Source organism: Schistocerca serialis, chromosome 3 (genome assembly GCF_023864345.2).
Source record: "Schistocerca serialis cubense isolate TAMUIC-IGC-003099 chromosome 3, iqSchSeri2.2, whole genome shotgun sequence".
Classification (NCBI taxonomy): Eukaryota; Metazoa; Arthropoda; class Insecta; order Orthoptera; family Acrididae; genus Schistocerca; species Schistocerca serialis.
In genome coordinates this window covers 367,049,766-367,076,460 of record NC_064640.1, presented here as the reverse complement: position 1 = coordinate 367,076,460, position 26,695 = coordinate 367,049,766, and the positions used below count along the sequence as shown (strand labels likewise).

The window sequence follows — 26,695 nt, the reverse complement described above, 5'->3', positions numbered from 1 at the left end:
AATGCATACCTTAAGAGCTATGAGCACTTGTTCATCCTTGTTACTGTGACACACATCACTTCTACTGAACAAGTTCTCACAGCTCCTAAGGCATAAATTTTAGAGCCCATTTTTACTAGACTTTTACTTCAAATGATTGTTACTGTAATTTCCTTGAATATTGACCAGTCTTCCTGGGACACCCTTTATTACATGTCACAGATCTTTACCATTTTGAAAATGGTGCTGAGCAGAAAAAACGTTTACTTATATGTCTCATACAATTAACATATATTCTCATGAAGTATGAATCTTAGCAAGGGATATTGTATTTTTACTTTTTTAATTGTATGGGTACAGCTTGTTTAGAGTAAGTCCATGTGGACTACAACTTATGAAAATTTTACATCTAACATTATTGCTGTAATTTCTGTATTGTAAATTTTACCATATGCTTTTCAAAAACCAAGAGCATATAACTGACAAAAAATTTGTTACAAAAGCTTCTACTTTTAGTACAAGATTAATGCAACTTATGTGGTAAAGTTTTTGTTTTCAGTTGTCATCATTTGTCTGAAAGCTATTAGTATTATTAAGATTATTAGGAAACTTACTCCCAATTTGATGCTTCTGTTAGCATGGTCTGCAACATCACACACAATTTTCAGTGCTCTCTGGGTATCCTCGTAATCTGGTGAGGAGGAATCCAGCTGTCGGGAATAGTCTTCAAGTAGAAGTCGGTACTGTGGTATTCGCTGGACAGGTTTTAACATGAAATGCTTAATTGAAAGTTTTTGGCAAATGGGCAAGGCTTCAAAGTCTCTCACTAATTTGGAAAATTTTGGATATTTTTGACAACATTCATCAAAATGACTGCACTGAGCTCCAAAATTCTGAATATATGTGGTATACAGTTTTAAGAATGGACCTTTCCTTACAATGACATCCGCTATCTTTTTAGAAGATTGCCAATTTTCAATTCTGCATTCAAGATCGTGCAGCAGATCCTCATTAAGGCTTTGTAATTGTGGCAAACTATTAAATATCTTACAGAAGTCGTCATCGGGGATTATTTGAAATTGATATTGTTTTCTTGTCATTTCCAAAGCCTGTCGGAAATCTTCATTTAAAAGTTTCAGTACACTGATAAATACTCTTTCTGATGTCATAAGTTCTTTGGCAATGAAAAATGCTTTATTGGCTTTCTGCTCAGATGATGTAAGTTTTACTGCATCTCCCTTGCTAAAATGACCAGTTGCCTCAGAATCAGAGTTCTGACTTGTTTCTGTGATGTCTGTTTTTTCTTGGTCTGAGTGAGCATCACCTTTCATGTAATTCTGTTCTGGAACTTTTGAGTTTCTACCTGCAGAGCTCTCTACAACTTTCATAGAAGACAGAGAGTATTCATTGTCTTGACTGCTGCTTGATATAGATGCACAATCTTCATTAGGTAACAAGCCTCTCTCAGTCTTTGAATACACATTCCACTGAGGTGACTTCTTAGCAACATCACATTCACTCCCTTGGAACAGATCTTCTAGTGAACTCTGCCTTGCTGTGTTGTCTGAGCTGTCTAGGTCAGCTAAAGCTCCACTTGAGAGGTCACCATCATCATACCACAGAGATAAACTGTTACCTCTTCCCCTAGGTTCATTCCTCATTGCTCTGACACGATCCCTGCAGCTGCTCCATGACAGCCGCCGTGCATGCTTCCTGTTTAATGCTGTGTTCCGGTGGGTCAGACTGCACGGCAATGATGGTGTGGATGAAGTTAATGAATCATCTGACAGTAATCTGAATATTAGTTTCTCACTTCCAGCACTCCTGTACTTAAATTTCTGTTCTGGTGATGCCTCCGTTTTTTCTTGAGTAGATGCAGTACTGTTTGAAACAGTGCTGATGGCACATACCTTACCAGTGTCTACATTAGATGAGCTCTGACATACTTCTAAACTTGAAATACCATCACTGCAGATTTTCTGTGATGTAGTGATTTCAACATGGTCAACAACAGAATTCTCCAGTAATATAGTGACATCATTATTTTCCTTTAACAGATTTATATTTTCCTCACAAGTTTGTTTATAAGAAGAACTGTCAATTTCATCTACCCTTTTCCCAATTTCATTTGAACTATTGCGAACAGAGCTATTCACTGACACCCATTCTACCTTACTTGAACTTGAACTATCATGTACATCTGACATCGATTTTTCTTGAAAACTTGTTGCACACATATCACTTTCATTTGGGAGGGCACTAGATTTCTTAATCTCGTTTCTAGGAGCGTCTTGCTCACCAGAATGAGGACAGTCTTCACACCGAGATTTGCACACAGAAAAGTTCTCTGGTGTGACAGTTCCTTTATCTTTGTTATCTGACTTGATAAACTCTGTAGACAACACAGAATTATCTATATTTGAAGAAACATCCTTATCTAACCTACATGTTTCACTAAACGTTGTGGCTGCTGTAGTGTCCATATCAGCTGCTATTTCACTGAGCTGCACTTCATTCTTTACTGAATGACTGGTATTTGGTCTAGCTGCTTCTTTGGATAAATGAGTTACATCTGGATGATTGCAAGTTTCAAATAAGTGCTTTAGGGCATGGAGGTTGAGCCTGTCATCAATAAAACTATTAACTGTAGTTTCTTGTTTTGGATCCTTTTCTGGATTTATACTAGTTGTTTTATCATTAGAACAAACAATACCTTCTGAGTTATTCTTGCGATTTTTTTTCTGACTGTAATTAACAGTGGCATATTCGGGAAAACTTCTCTGGGGTTTAATCAAACTTATACGGCTGTACAAATCCTGTTTGCTTTCTAATTCCTTTGTAGGTAAAACATCTGTAACTGATTTTCTTCTCCTCCTAGGGGGTGGTATAGGAGTTTTACCATTTTTATCTAGCGATATGTTAACACTATGGACCTCACTTAAATGACGTGTGTAAAATCTTCCCAAACTAGAGCTCTTTGCCTTCACCTCAAGATGTTTGACTTTGCATGTGTCACTGTTGTCAAATTTTTTGAGCAATATGTCAGGAGGGCTTGATGAAATAAATTTATCCCTAGAGCTCAAAAATGAAGTACCCTCTATACACTTAAGAAATATATTTCCCTGTAACGCCTTATTTTTAGGAGAACGTGGGGGACGTACTGGAACATCTCGCCTGTCACTTTCCGGAAGACAATCAAATTCCTCAAAATTTGCAACTGGAGCTCTGATATGTAACACATGATAGGAATCAACTTCACTTTTTGGAACTGTATCAGCTCTAACACAAAACTCTTCTACATTTTTTGATTCCAGGCACCTCTCTGCACTTGAGGTATGTTTGTTTGGAATCTTGACTTTTTGCACAAAAGTTTCACTAAGTTCCTCAACTGCTGTATCTGATACAACACGCTTTACACAGTTCTGAGGGGAAGGAGGTTCAGTGTTCACAATAACCTTTTTTGATTTAATTGGTGTCTGTGGTTTAGGGAAAATTTGTGGTCTTGTCAGAACCTGCTTCTTCGATGAAAATGGTTTCCTATTACACTTTTCTTCACACACTTCATGTCCACCACATTTTTTAAAAGTTAAATCTTTGATCTCTTTGCACTCATACTGTTTCTTTAATTCTGTTATGGATGTTGTTGATTTTCCAGCTTCTGTATAATTTTCTGTAGATGCTGTTTCCTTAAAGGTAATGCTCTTTTGACAAGAATTTGCACCTGAACTGCTTCCTCTTGTAACTGTCCTAAAAACGAAAAAGAAAAAAGGTCATGTAATCAAGAATACTCTTCATATGAGCAACTAAATACAGAAAGAAAACAATTAACAACTAAACATCAGTTACCAATAAAATAAACAAATAAATAAAGATATTAATAAAATTTAAAAAGCAGCAAATCAATGTGATATGCATGAGCTGATTCTCAGGAAGGCTACCACTATTCCATTTAAGGTTGCTGATGTCTAAGCAGAATTGGTGCTAATAGGTATGATGCTGAAGTTCTTGCTGTTTTTTTTTGTAATTAGTAGTTAATAACCTGTCAGCAGCAAGGCCATGACAGGTAGAGAATTGGAACAATAACTATTTCTCACAGTGACTCCAGTGACATGACAACTTTGATGAACATGTGAACATAATGTTATTAATGGAAAGCAGTATATTTATTCAAACAGACTTCCAACTCAAAAGCTCATTCTTCCATGGAGCTAAATAAACCATACCATATGAAATATTACTGTCAAGGTATTTATCATCCTATCACATCCTCATAAATATAGAACTTATCACAGAATATCAGGACCATTTTTAGTTTACAAATTAAGCGATGAACAGACTTTTAGAACCACTCTGAGCTATGGTGGTAGACCTCCACAGAAAATTTGGAACACACCAAAAATACTGAAACAACATTTATGAGAACATTCTTTGACAGCCGTGACAATTCATTAAGATTTATTTCACAGTTTTAAATACAGTCGAAGTGTTTAAAGGAGGCATACACGAGTAAAATCAGTAAAAAATTATGCAAAGTAAATAATAAAGACATCACAGTTAAAAAAAGAATATTATCAGAACAAAAATTCACAGAATTTATGTTCAGGCTATGAAAAACAACTCATCTGAAAGTGTAAAACCATAACTGGAATCCATATGCTAAGTTTTCGCAATGGAAGAAGGAAGGAAGGAGGTCATATAGAAATGATGTATAATGAGAAGATCCTTTACGTATGAAAGTGTACTGGTCTATGCATCTGTAGTTAAGTCACTAAATGAGTTAGTTAGGCCATGTGTAATACATTACTTTGGCACTCTAATGCTTTTATGGTGTGAAGAGATTACAAAAACAGAAGGAAGTATGAATCTTATACTGAAGACAAATATACAATGCTCTCAATAGTAGATTATGCTTTAGAACTAAATTCAAGAAATGGGCAAGTTACAGATTTATCACGGCATGTTCACATAAATCACATTGTCTGCATGTTTCAATCATATTACATGGGTGGTCTTTCAGAGTAAAACTTAGAAAGACAAAAATATAAGAAAGTAAATGTCATCATTTGGGTTTCAAATTGGATTTCCCACCACATAAAAATCTGTTGCATCATTTATGAGGTCTTATGGACTTCTAAATAAGTACACAAAATACTGTGTACCAATGGCATGGACACCATTCTCAGAAAATCATTTCGGAAGAATAAAGACATAGCTACTAGTAAACAGCACAGCTGGAACATTCTTCCTATGTTTCATGATATCTGAATAAAAGCACTGAAACCATCAGGAAATATTCTGACAAGTACTGGGAAAATCAATAAACGAAACAAAGGTGGGGTGACAAAAATCTAAATGGCCAGACCACAAGCACAAGAATTTCATCAGTATGGCATACAGTTACATTTAAAATTAATGTTTCTTATTATGTTCTAAAATTATAATGTTTTTGGCATGGCAAAAAGATCAGATATCACTTTTCTTCATTTTGTAAAAATGTTATTTTAGCGTTATGACAGTACCTCATAGATTTGAGTCCTGCAGTTGTCCCAGGAGAGTGATGGGCAGGGATACATCCTGTTGGTTTGGGTGGTAGTAGTGGCCTCACTCTGTCTGTGAAAAGTAAAAGTTATCTGCTGTAAAATTCAATTTATAGGAAAACTCTTATGCTCCTACATATATACATAATATAAATATGATGCAACCTGAAATATTTGTTCAAGCATGAGCTTGTAGTACATGTTATATGAGTGTATACAGGTGAAAAGCAACAACTGCCATTTCCAAAGTGTTGTGAAACTGATGAAAATACATAAAAGTGGGCCAAAACGTATCTAAATTCCAAATAAGAAAAGTGTATAATCAATCTCATTCCCATAACATCCTTTCTAATAAACCATAAGTTGTAATCTGGAAAGTTTCATATACTTGAGTAGCATTTTTCAGAGTACAAACAACTATCAATCACAAGTTTATAGACAACATTTTTGCTTTTTAAAGCATGTAATATGCTGCTGTTCTCATATTATTGAGTATATTTGCCATAAAAAACATCAAAATTATATGTTGAAAGCACGGTCATGAATAAAGATCAGTGTGGGCACAATAAGTCTGCTGGGGAATCTGAGATGTTGATGCTCTCCTGCAGTTGTTGACTGCATCAGGCACAACCTGCTACGAGTTATGGTTCGTATAGGCACCAATAATATCTACTGCCTGGGCTCAGAGGCCATTCTCAGTTCCTTACAACACCTGACTAAAGTGGAGAGCATTAGCTTCTTTCATGAGGCAAAAGCACACCTCATAATTTGTAGCATTGGCACAGCAAAAAATTGTAGCTTGGTGCTTCAATCAACCATCCAAATAAGGTAGCCAATGGATGAATGTTACAAAGAAAATTTACAAATTATTAGACACAAACTGCTCTATGATGCCACATCAATTCTACTACTTCAAATAAAAAGGAAACAGATGAGGTAACAAACATAATCAACTATTTTGATTCAGTGCATGTTGTGAGAAGAATCAGATACCATTGGTTATTAGAGCATCAATGATCAAAATTTTTGAATGAAAAGTAGGACGATATTTTTACTTAAAAATGTGTCAAAAAATGACTAGAAATTATCCAAGCAGCCAACAGCATTCATTTAGCTCTAGGGAAAAGAATGATGAACAGCACAAATTCATTAGAATTAAAGGACACATGATTAATAAGTTTGTGCTGTGTATGATTAGTAAGGGATGAAAGAAGTACACTTGGTTCAATACCAATTCATAAAGTTAATGCATAAACAGAGAGAGCTGCGTAGTTGATTCGAACGACACGGAATTCTTACTGAATTCCAAGAATGTTGAAAGCTTGTTTTCCAATACAAACCGTGAAACATATTACTTTATTCAACTTAATCTTTCATAATGACCACAAAGGTAAAATTAAGATTAATTCAGGCATATACATAGACGTAGCAACAATTTTACTCCATACACCACATGTGTACTGAACAGGTTTTGGGAAAAGAGGAAGGGGTCGATGAAATTATTCTGGTACCCATCTTCCAGCATACACTGTACAGTGGCTTGCGGAGTATCAGTTTAATGAAGCAAGTATTTCAGAGTTTCATCACTATGGTTACTGTGTCAAACAACTCAAAGTTCCACAACAATATCAGCAAATTTTGCCAAATATGGCAAACAGATTTTTTTTTTTTTTTTAAGCAGGAAAAGTGCATGTGCTGGTCTTCCCATCAATAGGCTTTTGAATTCTCACCCACACTAATAGACCCAGTTATCATTCCATACAATGACACATGCAAGGAATTCTTTATCCTTAGCTCAAGAATCTACATTGTAAAAATGGACGTGTGTGTGTTCCATTACGGAATCTGCAGTTATCTAAACTAAATGATGTACACAGACAACATAATAAGATGGCACACGTAAAAGCAAACATAATTCTATAATTAAATGGAAGTTGGGAACAGCTGAAACAATTTCAAGTAAATCTGGTATAAACGTAAATTACTGATTTGGAAAGAATCCTCTAACAGGGACGGAAGTTGTTTGGTAAGGGAGTGACACTCAAACATAATCAAAACTGACTGATAAGAATTGTTATAGCATTTCACTTCTAGGTATGAGAGCAAGGGTGAGAAGGAACTGTCATGTAGAAAAAACCAAAAACTAATGTGTCCTATTGATAGTTTATAGTAACTGTGTTGATTGTTGATAGTCGCAATGACTTTTCAGTTCAAATTAGTCAAAAACAACAATCGGAGCTCTCTATAGTACTTTAATGAGAACTGAATGTGGCAGAAATCATTTTCCTATACTTACATAATATGAGAAATGGGGATGAATATGAGAAATAGGGATGAATATGAGGCATATTCAAACAGTAAGAGCCATAACAAATACTTTCGTCAGAATATGCTTTTTTGGAAGCTTTCATTTCCTGCAAACCATGTTCACTTTGCCACATAATCATGGCTAACTTCTAAACATTTTTGTAACTTTGTACTAGCTTCTTAAACCACTCTGCACAGAAGTTCTGCGTCTTGCAATTGAGCCAGTTTACAATAGCAGTGTTGATTTCCCCCCTCATCTTCAAAACATTGTTCACCCAGCCATTGTCTCTCAAGTGCAAGGAGATGTAATAGTCATTGGGTGCGAGGTTGTGACTACAATGTGCATGGTTGGAAAGTTGCCAATAGAAACACTAAATTTTACCAGTGGTATGGGCAGCAATATGTACATCCAAGTTGTCACAGACAAGGACAATTCTGGTGGACAGTTTCCTGCAATATCAATTTTAGATGGCATATTTTAATCTGGTAAGTGTTTTGCAGTACACATCAACTGTAATTGTTGACCATGTTCCATCAAATAAATCAAAGACATGCCCTTTTAATCAAAGACATGCCCTTTTCCCCCAAGAAAACTGCAGCCATAATTTTTTGACTCAAGTAGGGAGACTGATTTCTTTTTCTTTTTGGTGAGGTTAGATTTGTACCACTGCAATGACTGATTTTGATTCTGCATTGACGTAGGATATCTTTGTCTTGTTGCATGAAATACTGAAGGAAGACAAATCATCTCAATCTTGCCGATAATGCCCTCCTGTTCAACATTCTTTGCTCTTTGTGATGGTCAGTAAACATTTTCAATACACAACTTGCATGCAATCTGCAACATTCTAGTTTTTCAGCGGCAAGCCTATCAATAGTAGAGCGGCCAACATGAGAAAATTTAACATCCAGAGTACTAGTTACCAGTCAGATCACAGTTTTTGTTCTACTTGTTGGACAATTTCATCAGTCGTGTTACTGAGCCTGCAACTCTGTTCATCATTATGCACATTTGTACAGCCAGCTTCGAATCGCCGACACCAATGTCTCACATTGCCTTCACTAATTGCTGTAGACCTGTAAACTAGGCAAACTCCTGATGAATTTCACCAGTTTTAGATCCCTTTGCACACAAAAATTTAATTACAACACACACTTCATAACTGCTGGGGGCAACAATTTTCGAAGTCATTGTTGTTTGCTTTTGCCCTTAGTCAAACAACTACAGATTCAAAACAATGACTTCTACAGGCCCATAAAGAATTGATGAGCCCCATCATTCATGCAACTTCGTTCTGAGCTGACTTTTGAGCAACAATGGGTAAGCAGGTAGCATACCTACAAAGCTTTGCATCATTGTGTTCATTTCAACTTGGTGTTCTTTTTAACAACCTTCTTCATAGAAACCTGACTAAAAGGTAATGAAATTGAAGTACCTCAAAAGTGAGCTAATATACTGTTAATACCCACATTAACAAACGGAGGTATTCATGCAAGTAATTTTTGGCACATGTGACAGATGTTTATCAACAATACATTTGCTGTTTACAGCCCATTAATATTACTGCTTCATTACATATTTTTAAACATTAGTTCATTTCCTCTTTCATTTGTGCAACACACACCATATTAATGGACCATTCCTCAGTGAATCCTCCTCGGTTTTCTATTTTGTGTTCTGAAAAACATAATCACCGAACAGTACTACTGCAAGATGCAAACATTTAGTAGGTGGGGAGCGATCAGTTTGTTTAATTTTGTTGAGAGTATATTATACTGTGTTGCATCCTATGAAAAACTGGATTACAGATGAATTTTCATACCATAGTAGTTTATTACAAAACCGGGCACCCACCCAAGCACACGCGCACACACACACACACACACACACACACACACACCTCCCCCCCCCCCCTCCTCTCTCTCTCTCTCTCTCTCTCTCTCTCTCTCTCTCTCTCTCTCTCTCTCTCTCTCTCTATATATATATATATATATATATATATATATATATATATATATATATATATATGGTTATAATAGAGGGAAACATTCCACGTAGGAAATATATATCTAAAAACAAAGATGATGTGACTTATCAAATGAAAGTGCTGGCAGGTCGACAGACACACAAACAAACACAAACATACACACAAAATTCAAGCTTTCGCAACAAACTGTTGCCTCATCAGGAAAGAGGGAAGGAGAGGGAAAGACGAAAGGATGTGGGTTTTAAGGGAGAGGGTAAGGAGTCATTCCAATCTTGGGAGCGGAAAGACTTACCTTAGGGGGAAAAAAGGACGGGTATACACTCGCGCACACACACACACACACACACACACACACACACACACACACACACACACACACACACACACACACACACACATATCCATCCACACATATACAGACACAAGCAGACATATTTAAAGACCATGTCTGCTTGTGTCTGTATATGTGTGGATGGATATGTGTGTGTGTGTGTGTGTGTGCGCGAGTGTATACCCGTCCTTTTTTCCCCCCTAAGGTAAGTCTTTCTGCTCCCGGGATTGGAATGACTCCTTACCCTCTCCCTTAAAACCCACATCCTTTCGTCTTTCCCTCTCCTTCCCTCTTTCCTGATGAGGCAACAGTTTGTTGCGAAAGCTTGAATTTTGTGTGTATGTTTGTGTGTCTGTCGACCTGCCAGCACTTTCATTTGGTAAGTCACATCATCTTTGTTTTATATATATATATATATATATATATATATATATATATATATATACTTTGCTCTTGCTGTGGAATCAACACTATAATGAAACTATCTGACAAATTAAATTTGGACCCTAACTTTTCACGATAGCAATTCACTTACCAACTGAGATATTGCGGCTCACCTTGTACCCTGACTCAAAGTTTCAGACTGCCTTTTTGGCAGATGTTTTTTAAGTGAAGTACTGGTGGACTGACATAAAACACTTCATTTTCCAGAACAATCACAATAATAAGAAGAGAAAGAGAATTACAACAGTGCAGTTGCTACACTAACCAGACTGAGTGTCATACTGTTTCCTCCAAATTATGCTTATTTTCATGTCTATGAAGGCTAGTACAACTGAAAACTATGAACAGAAAATATGCAACATAATGCCAAATGCCTCCATAACAATGTTTCCCAGGTTCAAATGTGTTCGAGAGTATGCACATTTACAATATATTCAGTTTTCATTTTCCCTAACCAGGCTTTATTAACCTGCTCCCCTCTTTTTGTATACTATCTCAGTGTCTCTAGTTCATTTACTACAGCAGCTTACTGCATATCTCACAATACACTAACTCTGGAAGAAGCTTTTTCAGAGTGATGAGTAAATTTATAAATTAACACAACCATCCAAACCATTCAATGTGTTGTAGCTGTTGTATGGCTTCAGCTGTAAGGTTATTAAAACCTGCATTGAGTATAAACCACTGGAATTAATATAGATGGGTAACAGATGAATTAACCACATGAATGTGTGGCATTCATTTATAGATGGGCATCCAAGTATGATAAACAAGATGAATAAAGGTATCATGTACCAACCTTGCTTCTGTATAATACCCCCTTCAGCCATCAGACTGGAAAAATAATTAAGAGCACCTGAAAAAATAAAATCAATGTACTGACATTCCTTTCAGAAATGATGATGCATATTGGAAGCTACTAAGTCAGTCATATTAATGTGAATTTTGGGGCCATACAACCATGTACCAACTGTTTGTGTGAGAACCATTTTGTTAAAAAACACAGTTAAGGGTAAACATGCAGAATTGTTGCAGTTATTGTTGTTATAAAACATGACCAGCTTGCCACCATTGGTATTTTGAATAGGGGAACTGGTGTACTGTATTCTATAGGATGACTTGGACAGCTTGAATAAATGCTTGGCACACGGTATCAAATAAAAACATGATATGTATAGTCAATCACAAAGCAAGAATTCTGAATTCAGAGAATCACTGTACTGTATTACCATGGTTCATAAGAATGAAAAAAAAAACAGAGTCTGGGATATTCTAAATCAAGTAAACACAATGGATATTCTCGATTTAAGATAAAGACTTTTTCTTAAAATCCCTGTAAGTGCATTAAAAAAAGTCCTTGTACAGGAGTATTTTCAGGATGAGTAAGCAATATATCATAAGTCATGGAGTACAGTCTTTTCAGAAGAGGATGGGAAGAGAATCACAACAGAAGAGTTGTTACATTGACAAGAAGACTGCATGTCATATAGTTTCATCCGAACTGTTCTTCCTGTTGAACCAGGATACAGCATTAGACCTTTTATTCCATTAATTCCCACTTACTGATGCACTGGATCAATTGGCAGCTGGTCAGCTTGTTGGAACCCACTGCCACAGTATATAGATTTTATGGCAAAAATCACTAATGACAGAAGGGTGTCTTATTTTGATCATATTTCAATCCCTACCAATTTGAGAAGTGCTGCATACAAAGTGCCATTAAGTTAGCAGCAGCATACTCACCCATTGGCAAGTATCTTAAATATATCCACCATTGAGTGAGTCAGAAGACATAAGTGACTCATGATTGGAAATGAAAATATTTTTTGATCACTGACAAAAGGAGACTCTGACAGCTTGAAGACTGACTTCATGAATGAATGCTTATGGCAAGTATTCAAATACTGTCCTTCTTAAGAGCACAACAACATTGGTCTTATAGTGGGGATACGAGGTGAAAAGTTGACAAAAGATGCACATGACAATTCAATAATTGTTATGTTTCAACTAGCACAGACAACAGATTATTTGATCACCAATTACAGTAATGGTCAACAACAATACACCTACTGCCCATGTACCACACATTCACATTTATGATTTATTCCACCAGATGCCCACATTGCTATCCATGCCCCATGCAAGTTCATTAGCAAGACAGATCACACTGTTCCACCATAATAGCACTGGAATGGTTGAAGACCGAGGAAAGGTCTGGTGTTTTATAGGTTTTCACACACGCACGTGTGTGTGTGTGTGTTTTAATATACAAAAAACTTTGACATTTGGTGTCCTGACCAGTTTTCAGTACCATGCTCTCCGTGCAGGCTGAGCATATCTTCCAGTCCTGGATTTTTTCCTAAGTGGCAATTGCATCTTTCAAGACATTACATCAACCCATATTGCCAATTTTTTACTGGAACAGTTCAAACGCCACTGTGATTTCCACTATCTAAAGCACCCTAAAACTCACCAGATCCCTTTACTGAGCACTTAAAGGACTTACTCATTATGTTCCCCATAACACTTTTTTGTTGAAAGACTGGTTATTGCCAACAATTGGATCAATCAGTGAAATGGATTATAATTATAAAAGTTGATGAGTATACCAATAATGATTTATTTAGTATTAATAATTTATTTTTCCAGCAATCATTTTACAATGAAATAGGATTTGTCAACTTAATAGATGGCAAACGTAAGTCATATACAGACAGATGAATATACACCAACATTTAAAGAAGATAGGACAGGATAGGTTGTCAGCATAGTCCACTTGAATGACATCAAGGAAGTCTACAGAAACTTCCATAACATAATGGTAGAGTGGAGAGTATATAAGAGGTGTGCCAATAAAGAAACCAGACTGCCTGTTGTGCGCATTTCTGGTTTAGTCGATGACAAAGAGAAGAAAGGGAGAATAACCTTGGGACTCTCCCGACACGCGTACAAAATTTCATGCCACTGTGGTGATAAGTCTGTCCGTGAGACTTCTTAGAAACAGGTCGAGTGTCTGAGCCCCATCAGAATTATGCTACACTCTAAAGTGGAACAACATGTTGACATCCAGTCCCTCACAAAAATTGAATAATCCACCACAGAAACTTATGATTTGTTCAAACAAGCTTACAGTGATCCATGTCTATCTCATACGGCAAGTTTTCAAGTGGGTTAACAGGTTCAAGGACAGTAGGGAAGACATCAAAGACAATCTGAAATTGGGCTGTGCTTCCACTTCAAAAACTGAAGAGAATGTGGAGAAAATCAGTAGAATTGTTCAAGAAGAGCATCACCTGAGCGTTCGAGCAATTTCAGAACTTGTCTGCATGAATAAGGAAACCGTTAAAACAGATTTTGCATGATGATCTGGGCATGACAAAGGTTTGTGTTAGACTGGTGCCAAGAATCCTCAAAAATGAGCAAAAGCAACATCAAGTGGACTGCTGTGCTGACACACTCGAAAACAGTGAAAATGACCCTGATTACCTAGCAAAGTAATTACGTGTGACAAAACATGGATATGCCAATACAATCCAGAGACTAAGTGACAATCCTTACGTTGGAAGAGCCCTCAGTACATTAGGAAGAAGAAAGTGCACATGAGGAAATCAAAATTCAAAGCAATGATGATTGCTTTCTTTGATATCCAATGGAGTTATCTACACTAACCAGGTGCATGAAGATCAGACTGTCAATCAAGCTTATTATTTAACTCTTCTGGAGACCCTCCATGAATGTGAGTGATGAAGAAGATGTCTGTGAAGAGTTTTTGGTGAAAAACAACATTCCAGTGGTGGAACATCCACTGTATCCACCTGATCTAGCACCATGCAACTTCCTTCTCTTCCCAAAACTGAAGTCTGCATCTGCACTCAAAGGAACCATGTTCGAGTCTGTGGATGCAGTGAAGGAAAAAGCAATTAGCTTCCTTAACAGCATAACAGAAAATGACTTGCAGCACTGCTTCTAACAGTGGAAAATTCACATGGTGTGGTGAAGGGATCGGGGAGGGGATTGTGTTGAAGGGGACAACATTTCAGTTGTGTAAGTTTTTTTCAATAAAGAGTTAGATCATGTGTCCAGTTTCTTTATTGCAACACCTCATATAACATCTGTTCATATGCAAATAACTGGCATCTGGTGCCATGATTCAAGGAAACTGTCCTCCAAAACTCAAAATTTTATTTTTGGAAAGTAAGTAGCTCTGAGTAGTTATACCATTCAGGTTCTCTGAAATAGGAAAACTACAATATTGATGAAACAGCAGGAATGTAACGCAACATAATGAAACTGATATTATTCCACACATACAACGGGACAGTGAAGTGGGTGTGAAACAGAATGGTTGGGAAAATATTACAATTTATGGTGAATTCAACACAATACATTGAACTCTATATATTCAAATTACACCATAAGTGCATTAATGATACACAAAGTCATTGTGAAATCTTGTGCTTCTGAAGGAAGGAAGAAAGAAAAAAAGGAAGATTAGAGTATAGCATTCCGCCAACAAGGTCATTACAGAGTCCATTGTGTTAACCTCAGTACCACCACATTTCTATTTCTGTCTGACATATTTCTCACTTTGTTTGTGTGTTTTTAAACATGAAATTTTGTGATGATGTATAACACGATATTATATAAGCAAAAAACGGAACACTTCCACAAAGTTTGGAAAGTGCCAGAATGACACTGCTTAGAGTCACTCTGTATGAACACCACTCTGACATTTACAAGTTATTCAACAAAATGCTTATTAGCCCAGCCTCACTGTTTCCATCCAGACAATTTTGGTTAAGTGAAAGTTATGGGAAAGAGAAGAGTACCTTTACACAAAATTCAGTAGAGTGTTCACAACCATGCATAAAAATTTTGACAATGGTTAACCAGACATGCACCCAGTAAAATAAAGTTAGTGGTTAAAACTTAGTAATTTTGATGACATATAAAAATATAAGAAACATCAACCACAAACTGTTTTATTCTACAAGTTTCTCTCGTGCAAAATGCCAAAAATGTGCATTAGTGTCTTGAAAGTTCAATGAAAAACTTTAATGTCAACTTTTCTTCTATCTTACACGGCTAAACATTTAAAAAACTGATAAATATCATACCATTATTAACTTCATCATATAACATACAGACTTTTTTTTCTTCTCATGCTTCAGTTTTACCTTCTATCCTACTTAGATAATTCAGTAATGAACATGTACACAACTACAGCATACTAGACACAACATCAGTGGTCAATTATGGTTAAAATACCACAACATACTATCCTGTATATAATAAATATTGTGCTCCCAAGTTAGATCCCCCCCAGATTAGATTAAAGGAAGACAGTGACACATTTCAGAGGAGAGTCGCTAAATTTGTTCTAGGGGGTTCAATTAACATGCGAGTATGACGGTGTTTTGTAAATTCAGATGGGAATCCCTGTAGGGAAGATGACATTCTTTTCATGAAACATGATTAATAAAATTAGGAGAACTGGCATTTGAAGCTGACTGCAGAATGATTCTACTGCCACCAAGGTACATTTCGCACATGGACCATGAAGATGGGGGAAATTAGGGCTTGTATGGAGGCATACAAACAGTCTGTTTTCCCTCATTTCATTTGTGAGGAAATGACTAGTATTGATACAATGTACCCTCCACCATGCACCATATGGTGGCTTACAGAGTATGCACATGGATGTAGACGTAAACAGAAGTCTTCACTTACTTCAAATAACAACAGGAAGGCAATCAAATCAATCACAATGAGCACACATGATGCTTCCAACTTAAGTGTGTGGTTTTTTGATACAATCAACATAAAATGGGGCACTCGATGATTGGTCATACAATGTTACATAACTCATGTAACTCTGATATAAATGTAAGAAGACTCACACAAAATAAAACTTTAGAATAAACTCAAGAACAAAAATGTATCCAATTTGCACCTTTTCAACAGTGATCTATGCTTATAGTGTTTTTCTGGGCGTATCTCTCAAGGCAGTTAGCACTTTATAAACTTATGGTATAGAAAACATTCAGCATCTGTATTTTCTTCTTATAATATAGCAAATAAAAATAAATCATAAGGCTGCTACAGTACCTGTCTAATGTGTCTATCATGTGTCCAGTTCCAATTGAGGGTAATGCAGTTTTTGTTGTATGAAGATCATTCTAATACTTAAACACATGCCTGGACTAAGAATTGCATCAGTTCTACCCTAAATTATTTCCTCCAAAATAAATTTCTGTGGAAGACCAACATTAATCTTTGTTAACACTGACAGGAGATCTGTCCCAGGAAAGCATAAAAAAGCAACAACACTGAGATAAAATGAAACTAGTGTTAAATGCAAAACAGTATGCTCATATGAAACATACATGGTAATTAATAAGACAGAAAGAGATAAACACTTTTGTCTCTGGATATGCAGTTGCATGTACTATACAAGTTTACACATGGTAAGTCCAACCTCACAACATTCTTTTCTTAAAGGCAAAGCAAAGGAAAAAATTATGGACACTCGTGTGAGTTGAAAATACATGCATTCTTCATTCTCTATTAACTTCATAAATTTTGAGCTTCTGAGTTTTCAAATGAACTAAAAATTTCTTTATATAATGTGCAACATTGGGAGTCATGTGACCTGACAATTTTATAAGTCCCATTCATAAAATTGTGTTTATGCGATACATAATCACCACAAAAATGAAAATACTCAGGTTTCATAAATGGGATTAGTAAAATTCTGGCAATGAGGTAACTGACCAGCAGACCATTATGATCAGCCATTTAACAGCATGTTGGCTTTCTTTTTTACTGATGCACCCATCTTTACAGAAGACGCATGCCCATGAAGTTCTTGCTAAGTTAAGTGATTAATATTGAAATAAGAGCTAATTTAATTAATATTACATTTTAGACTAGTGTATTTACTTCTTCACTAGGCTGGAAGGTTTCACTTTTCTGAGTGTATTTAGATCAAAAAGAAAGTATTTTGTAAAAGCCATTAGTCATTAGTTTTGTTTACATTTTAAGTGTAAATTTTGGGAGAGAGTAGTTTTTTTTTACTAGACTTAGCATTTCAAAGTTAAATTAATTTGTGTCTGTCACACAGAGTTTACATAGTTAGTTAAAACTTTCAAAAGGAAGTTTAAAAGTTTGTTTACATTAGTGTTTAGTTATGTATTAGTATAGGCTATGAAACTTCAGTGCTCTTGTGCCAAGTTATTCTCCGCATTTATGTAAATTTTTCTATCAAACTATATGTGATAAATATGGTGGTTGTCGTAAAAATCTGAAGAACAGGGTGTTCTGTGAAGACTGTAGGTTATGTAGTGGAGAGGAAACAGGGGTAGTTAATGAGGCTCTTCCCATGGTAATGCACGTTATGTAGAAAGGACAGAAAAATAACTAAACAGGAGGAAAAAATTTGTGCCCTTAAGGCTGAACTAGAAAATGCGAATTTGGAATTATGTAGGCAAAGGGAGGAAAAAGAGATGGGGTGCTGGGAAAAGACAGCAAGCAAAGGGCGAAGAAGGGAAACTATTGAAAAAACTTTAGAGATTCAATTAGTAAATTAGTTTGGCTTGCTATCTGAAGTAGTGGAGGAAGTGCCTCATCCAGATATAGTTGAATGTAGGTTGAAGCAGAATATTAGCTTAAAGAAAAAAAGTCAAGCTGGGATCAAAAAAGAATAGGAAAAGAAGAATTCTGCTTCTAGGTAGTAGTCAAGGTATGGGTGTAGCCCAGCAGCTTCAGGAGAAATTAGGTGAAGGGTACCAGGTCACAAGTTTTGTGAAACCAAGTGCTAGCCTTAGCCAGGTGATGGATAACTTAGGTCAGCTATGCAGGGGCTTTAAGAAGGAAGATCACGTATTTATAGTTGGGGGAGCAGGAAACAGCCTGGCTATGAATCCAAGATATAGTATTAGGAGTGACATGAATAAAATAGGAGCAGAAACTGGGCCTATAAGTGTGGGGTTTGTGGAAGTCTTTCAGCACCATGATCGGCTGGCAAAATCTCACATAAGTGTTGTTACAGTTAATGCTATTGGTAGGTGGGAATACACTACACATGGCCTGCACCTAAATAGGAAAGGAAATGTAAGTTAGCTTCTCCATTATCAGATACTGTAAGGTGGGCCACAGTCACACAAGGGATGATCCCTGTGGTTAATGGGACCAGGCAGATAGTTTTTTTAGGTTAAAGCCAAAGTCCAGACGGACAACAATCAAGAAAAATAGAATAAAAGAACCTTCATGTACAGTAAATAGGGATAAAGCTAAGGGTAGTATCAGTGTACTTCATCAAAATATCAGGAGAATAAAAAATAAAGTAAATGAGCTGTTAATGTGTTTAGATGAATTCAAAAATAAGAATGAGACTGATACACTTTGTCTGAACATCATGGGACTGTTGGCATGGAAAGTGTCAGTATAAATGGGAATAATTTAGCATCTTACACTTGCAGATCTAACATGGATAAAGGAGGAGTTGCCATTTACACAAAACAAGCGTATAAACACAAAACTGTAGAAGTACGCAAGTTTTGTGTCAGACAGCACAGTGAAGTTTGTGCATGTGAACTACAGCTAGATAATGTAGTGTTGATATTAGCAACAGTGTACAGGTCCACATTACGAGGTTGGGAGCTATTCATAAAAATATTTGACTTCCTATTATGCTGCCTGTCAGATAATAAAAAGAAGTTATTAATCTGTGGTGATTTCAATGTAAACTTTCTAAGCAATTCTGATAGAAAAAGTGAACTATAAGTGTTGTTAACAACATATGACTTAGAATCAGTGATCAATTTCACCTCATGTATAGCTCAGGACAGTAGTACTCTTAATAGATAATGTATTTGTACAGAAAGAGGTTGTAGAACAAACACATGCTTTCCCTGTGGAAAATGGATTATCTGACCATGATACACAAGTGATTAACTTACAAAACCTAACAGGGCGTACACTTCAGAAATCATTAAGTAAAAGTGCGAGGGAGCTCAACCCGGTATCTATAGATCACTTCAGAGAAAGTTCAGGAAATGTAAACTGGGAAGATGTATATAATGAGCCAAATGCTAATGATAAATGCAGCATATTTCTTGATAAATTTATATCCCTTTTTGAACATTGTTTTCCAAAGAAAATTACTAACTGTAACAGCACAAGCTTTTCAAAGAAACCTTGGATTACTACAGGTATTAAAGTGTCTTCCGAAAGAAAAAGGAAACTGTATCAGACAGCAAGGACTAGTAAAGATCCAGAAGTAGTTTTACACTATAAAAATTATTGTAACATACTGAGAAAAGTTTTAAGGAAATCAAGAAATATGTATGTTACAGACGAAATTAACAACTCCAGCAATAAAATCAAATCAATATGGAATGTTGTTAGATGGGAGACAGGAAAAGTAACCACTGGGGTAGGCAGTATTACTGTTAAAGATAATGAGATTATCTTAACTAACACAGTGCACAGGTAGCCAATGTATTTAACAATCACTTCTTAAGTGTAGGAGAAAAATTGGTGAGAATAAGTCAAAAGAAAAAGCCAAGCAGTACATGGAAGAGTCAGTTTTAAAAAATTTTAGTCAGATTAAGTTTCATCTAACAACCTCTTGTGAAATAAGGAAAATCATTAAATCTTTGAAAAATAAATGTTCTGTTGGAGTAGATGACATCTCTAACAAGTTATTAGAACAATGTGGAGCAATTACAACTGATGTTTTGAGTCACATATGTAATGCATCACTGACTCAGGGTATTTTTCCAGACAGGTTAAAATATGCCATTGTCAGGCCTCTCTACAAAAAGAGGGAAACCACAAATTTCAATAATTACCAGCCAGTATCCTTGCTTACAGCATTTTCAAAAAATTTTGAGAAAGTAATGACTCAAGAGTGGTTAGCCATCTCAACAGTGATGGGATACTTAGTAAATCACAGTTCGGATTTCAGAAATGCTGTTCCACTGAGACAGCAATATACGATTTCACTGTCCACATAGTAGAGTCTTTAAATAGTAACATGTCACTAGTAGGAATATTCTGTGACTTATCCAAAGCATTTGATTGTGTGAACCATGATATTAAGTTAGAGAAATTACAATTCTATGGTATAAATGGAACAGCATATGAGTGGTTTAAGTCATATCTACAGAACAGGAAGCAAAAAGTCTCTTTATATGCTTCAAGTGATTCAAAGGAATTTGCCACTATATGCTTCAAGCGATTCAAAGGAGTTTGCCACTTTATCTAACTGGGGTGAAATTACATTAGGTGTTCCACAAGGTTCGATCATGGGTCCCCTCCTGTTCTTGATATATGTGAATGACCTACCTTCTTATGTGAAACAAGATGCTGAACTGACACTGTTTGCTGATGATACAAGCATAATTATTAATCCAGTAAAAGAAAGTTCGATAGAAAATGATACAAATAAGGTCTTTGGAAAAGTTATTAATTGGTTTTCGGCGAATGGGCTTGCTTTGAACTTTGAAAAAAACACAGTACATCCAATTTTCTGCCGGAAAAATTACAATTCCTTCAAACGTAACATATCAAAAGAAGTCAGTAGCCAGGGTAGAACATACTAAGTTTTTGGGTGTACATACAGATGAGAATCTTAATTTGGAAACTTCATATTTTGGATCTCCTAAAACGACTAGATTCAGAAACTTTTGCAATTAGAATAATTGCCAATTTTGAGGATGTAGAAATTAATAAGCTAACATACTTTGCATACTTCCACTCTCTGATGTCATACAGAATAATATTCTGGGGCAACTCAACACTTAGGCAAAAGGTATTCACTGCTCAAAAGAAAGTAGTTAGAATAATGTGTGGGGTTCATAGTCGCACATCTTGTAGGCATCTGTTTAAAAGGTTAGGAATTCTTACAGCTGCTTCACAGTACATTTACTCAGTAATGGAATTTTTTCTCAACAACATGGGGCAGTTTAAAATCAACAGCGACATTCATGATTACAATACCAGAAAAAAGAAAGACCTACACTATCCTTTACTTAACCCATCTTTGGCGCAGAAAGGGGTAAAATACGCTACTATAAAACTTTTTGATAAATTACCAGATGAAATAGAATGTCTGACAGACAGCAGTAATAGTTTCAAAAACAAATTGAAATCATACCTCCTTGACAACTCCTTCTATACCATAGATGAATTCTTGAATATGAGTAAATAAATCTGGAGATATAATATTTGCATTTTGTGCCATTTAAGGGAATGGGATAGATAATAGAAATATTTAGGTATAAGGCTACAATGGGAAAAAAAAAAAAAAAAAAAAAAAAAAAAAAAAAAAAAAAAAAAAAAAAAACATGTTTCCTGTGCGCATTTCTTGTGCATTTGACACATTCCACATCATAATGGTTTTTCCGTGCCAATGATCAATGAAACACGTAACTAACTAACTAACTTAGGCAAAAAATATTCACTGTCAAAGAAAGTGGTTGAAATAATGTGTAGGCTCATAGTCACACATCTGGTAGGCATCTGTTGAAAGGGTTAGGAATTCTTACAACAGCCTCACAGTACACTTACTCAGTAATAAAATTTGTTCTCAACATCATGGACCAGTTTAACAACAACAGTGACATTCATGATTATAATACCAGAAGAAAGAAAGACTCGCAGTATCCTCTACTTGATTTATCTTTGGCAAACAAAGAAGTAAAATATGCTGCTGTAAAACTTTTTGATAAATTACCAGATGAAATAAAATGTCTGACAGACAGCAGTAGTAGTATTAAAAATAAATGGAAATCATATCTCCTTGACAACTCCTATACCCTAGATAAATCCTTGAATAGGAATAAATAAATCTATAGGTACAATATATTTATTTTGTGCCATTTAAGGGAATGGGGTAGGTAATACAAATTTTAAGTTTTAAAAAACCCTTGATTTATGTGTGCACTTCTTATGTACTTGACACATTCCTCATCATAACGGTTACCGTGAGATTGATCAATGGAACACATAACTAACTAACAAACCAACCAATCAACTTATTTTTTGCAACCTAAATAGCTGCAGTTCATTTTCCATGGATTTTGCAAGTCCTCACTACATAGACAGGGGGGGGGGGGAAGGCACCCAATGCCAATGCACAGTTTGATTATGAATTGCAAGCTGTGTGTTGGTGTTCAGTAACCTGGAATGTGTGTCCAATATGGTTCACGTCTCCAAATTTCATGTGGACATCAACTTAAATTTACCACCATACAACTGAAAATTACTACATTATGTTCCTAGCCTTGTGATATGTCATGGCTGGTAAAGATAGACCCCACTGTAATGAGAAGTAGCCACTTTACATGGCCATATGTACTCACTCTTTTTCATTGTTCCCATTTTACACTCTCTTGTTCTCTAGTTATAAAATGTGGCTAGTCAGCATCTTAGCAAGCACACAGACACTTATCACTAAAACACAGTATTCAGAACACATTTAACACAACTGTAATACTTATGGAGATTTGTAGGCAACACAGATGTAAAATATGTTGCTTTCCATATACCAGCATCATGCTGTCAAGGCATACACAAAAAGAGAGAGACCAGAAAATAAATTACATACAACTGTAATGTTATATCTGCACAAGTAGTTTTAATTAGTACTTCAGATGCCCTGCTGTAGTCTCAGTAACACAAATAAAAAAAAAATAAAAAAAAAAATAAAAAAAAAAAAAAAAACAATTTCAGTTATAATAATCACAGAAACTTAGTAGAAAGAAGAGAACCGCCACTGCACCTGTTAACAAACTGAAAGGAACTAACCTTCTGGCTGTGTTCTCTCTTCAGCAGAAGAATGATCCACTCTGCCTAATTCTCATCAGCCCCTTGGCAATAAAACATATTGCTGTTAACAACAGTCCTGTAATTTTTATTTATTTATTTATTTTTTCGTTAAAGGAGAAGAATATAAATATGTTAATCATAAATGTCCATTTTTCTATCAAATCCATTTCAATAAGCATGAAAGAAAATAGTGTACATATCAACCACATTTTGTCAAGACAATTGCTTTTAAATTTTTTATTACTTTATTCTCAGGACCAGTAAAAAATAAGGCAACAAATTTCATTATTATTCCCATGGAACTACATTATGTATGAATACATTTATTACACACACAACTGGTAAACAAATCTTCACAAGAGCATGTATCTTTGACATACACCTATTCCAATTTCATTTACCAAATCTTGAACAAGTACTATTTTTCTGCAGCTAAGTTCACAGTAAACAGGAACAGAGTGACTGATTACAGAGGATGTCTGTACATCTAGATTTCAAAAACAAATTGAGAGACTTTAGCAGAAATCTTTAAAATCAATGAATATGGCGATCTTGGCAAAAGTAAAATACAACAAACTGGAGGAAACTGGATATATTAGTAGTACAGAACATTCTGATACCAGGGTTTGTATTTTAACCAGATTTTCTCTAAGTCTACTAATTTTGAATGTTCAGTAACAACATTTTTACCCAGTTACTTTTGTTTGTCATCAAACTTCACAACAATGGTATAATTTGGTTCTCCTATGGTCACTAAAATATTACAATTGTTTTGTTTTTGTATATCTACAATAATAAAATTCTTCAATAAGAAATATTATACATTTGAGTCTTTGCCTTTTCCTACAATTCCTCCTTCCATAGCTGAGATAACTAACTATGGATGTTTGTAACATATCAAATCAACATGGTCCTTCTAGTGTGGTTTTCTGTTCAGGTCTTTTCTTAACTCTTCTATCTGAAAACGCTTTTTTAATTTTCCTTGTCCAGTTAATTTCCATTTTCTCCTTCCACATGATGTTTAAAATGCATCAACACTCTTAGTAATGTGAGTGTATGTCTCATGGTTTTTTATGGTTAAAATATAGTTCTTTGTCAACACAAAAATATTATGCTAAAATTCTTGCAGTAGAACTTTCTCTGCCTGATGAAGTTCTGTGTCACATATGCGCAAAGCAAAAAAATTGTAATACTGCATTCAGAGTAGTTGAAAACCCATGTAATCATTAATCTTACAATATTAGAAATTTGCCTTATATAAAGAGAGCAACAATTTATTCTACTGAAAGTCCAGGTAGGAATACCTACAATTATGGAAATGATAGATTGCTACTCAACATAAAGATGACATGTTGATTTTCTGACAACCACAATGTGTCATCTTTATGGTGAGTAGCAATCTATCCTTTCCATAATTGTCAACAGTTCATTCTGTATTATTAAATTCTATTACCAACAAGATCAAAGATAGAAAACAGGTGATACTGCATATTGTCTTCTGGTTAACCATGAAATATATTTCTGTCCATATTCTACAGCTTTCATTTTTTAATTCAAAGTTAGCACCCGTAAACTGCCATTAGCAGACTCATCAATTCACACTAGAATATCTTATCATGTCAATGTTGTAGACAGGCAGTGAATGCAACAGGAATGTAATGCAGATCAGGTAAAACAACAAATTGAAATTAGTTATAATTTTACCTTAGTATAACACCACTGACGCTGTAACCAAACTAAATAATTTCAGTGTACATCCATTAATCGGGAATCAACCCTTTGCTTAGTTGCATCTAAATGAACGTAGAGGCCATGTGGGATCACATTATATACAATATGATTTGTTTTGTTTGACTCATAAGTGTAGTTTCAGTAACACAATAAAATCTCATATGTAGATCTAACACATAACCAGACATGTGAATTGATAGGACCCCCCCCCCCCCCCCCCTTCTCAACTGCACTACAATTTATCGCATACATCACACAACTGAAGAGTTCACTATGTGGGGAACACAGATGCTCTATATCTACAATGGATTCAAAAATAATTATCAAAGTAATAAAAAAATGTTTTGATGATGCAAATGCACAAATCGTCAACTTTCAGTGATTATTGTGGAGTCTACACTCATCAAAAACACTAAACTGCGTAACATTATATGCATATTTCCACGATTTTTTATTTTACTGCATTTAATAATCACATAAAATTGTAAGAGCCATGGTCCAGTCTCATCTCCCCGTGATTCAATTACCTACCTGAGGCTTTTGACAATGAGTGCTACAACTTCCTCTCACAGAAACTAAAATTTTGACAATGAGGTGCAATTAAGTGGTTCTCCCTAGACTTAGGTAAGGCATTTTATCCTGCTGCAACTCCATCTACATTTACACTCTGCAAGTCATTATAATCTGTAAAGGCTATCAATCTGTACAAGAAGTCACTATCTTCCAAGCGAAGAAAAACCACTGCCGTACTATCACAGGGTCCTACAGTATATTGCACTTATTCATGTATTATACAAAATAGTATGTACTGTGTTTTATCCAAGTCAAAGGAGAGCCAATTTGCAGGAAACAATTCAGTTGGTTTGTGTAATGTAGACACCAATCATCAATAGTTCCGGTGATTATGACAAGCTTTTTGAAAATTGGTATTTTGGTTAACACTTACCTACAAAGATACTGAACAACTATGGTTCATTTTAAATGAAACACTTTACTTTTTTCAAAGAGGATATGAAACTTCTCACAAACTTGGTTGAAAAATGCACAAAAATTTTGGCCAGTCCACCTATATGCTATAATGTCAGTTGTGTTACGTGATGTTTAAATGGCATCGAGTAGTGAACTATACTGCACTGTCAGCTTCAGGCTTCAGTTTTAGCATATTATTCAGTTATTTTAGAAAACACTTTGAAGATTATCAAATGATAATTCACCTTTCTTCTTTTAACTTAATTACCAAATGTCATACAAAAGTACTTCACTAAACACACACACACACACACACACACACACACACACACACACACAAGCGCGCGCGCGCGCGCGTACGCACGTCTTTCTTAGGGCTAGTTTTACTACAAGGTTTGTTGTTGCTGATACAACACTAGCAGTAATGTACATTTTCATTTTTAGGTTCACTGGAACGTCCTGGTTGGTCATGGAAAACAATGTTTCTGAATGCCGCCAATGGAATTTATGCTGCTGGAATGGAGGTTCCTAACTGCATTTTGGGGCAAAGGTGAAAGTATTCAGTTTCATGGACA

The 26,695-nt window shown here is 35.6% G+C and overlaps 1 protein-coding gene across 1 annotated transcript in view; it reads right to left on the bottom strand.

The window, feature by feature from the left end:
• Nucleotides 1–23,444, bottom strand: part of LOC126470185 (uncharacterized) — a 130,990-nt gene extending 107,546 nt beyond the window's left edge. Inside the window, exons 1-3 of the mRNA XM_050097842.1 lie at nucleotides 23,400–23,444; nucleotides 5,499–5,589; nucleotides 594–3,726 (exon numbers count right to left, since the gene is read on the bottom strand). Of these exons, the coding sequence (XP_049953799.1) occupies nucleotides 594–3,726; nucleotides 5,499–5,503 (3,138 nt within the window). The 5' untranslated portion in view covers nucleotides 5,504–5,589; nucleotides 23,400–23,444. The remainder of the gene's footprint in view (nucleotides 1–593; nucleotides 3,727–5,498; nucleotides 5,590–23,399) is intronic.
• Between the last annotated feature and the right edge of the window lie 3,251 nt (nucleotides 23,445–26,695).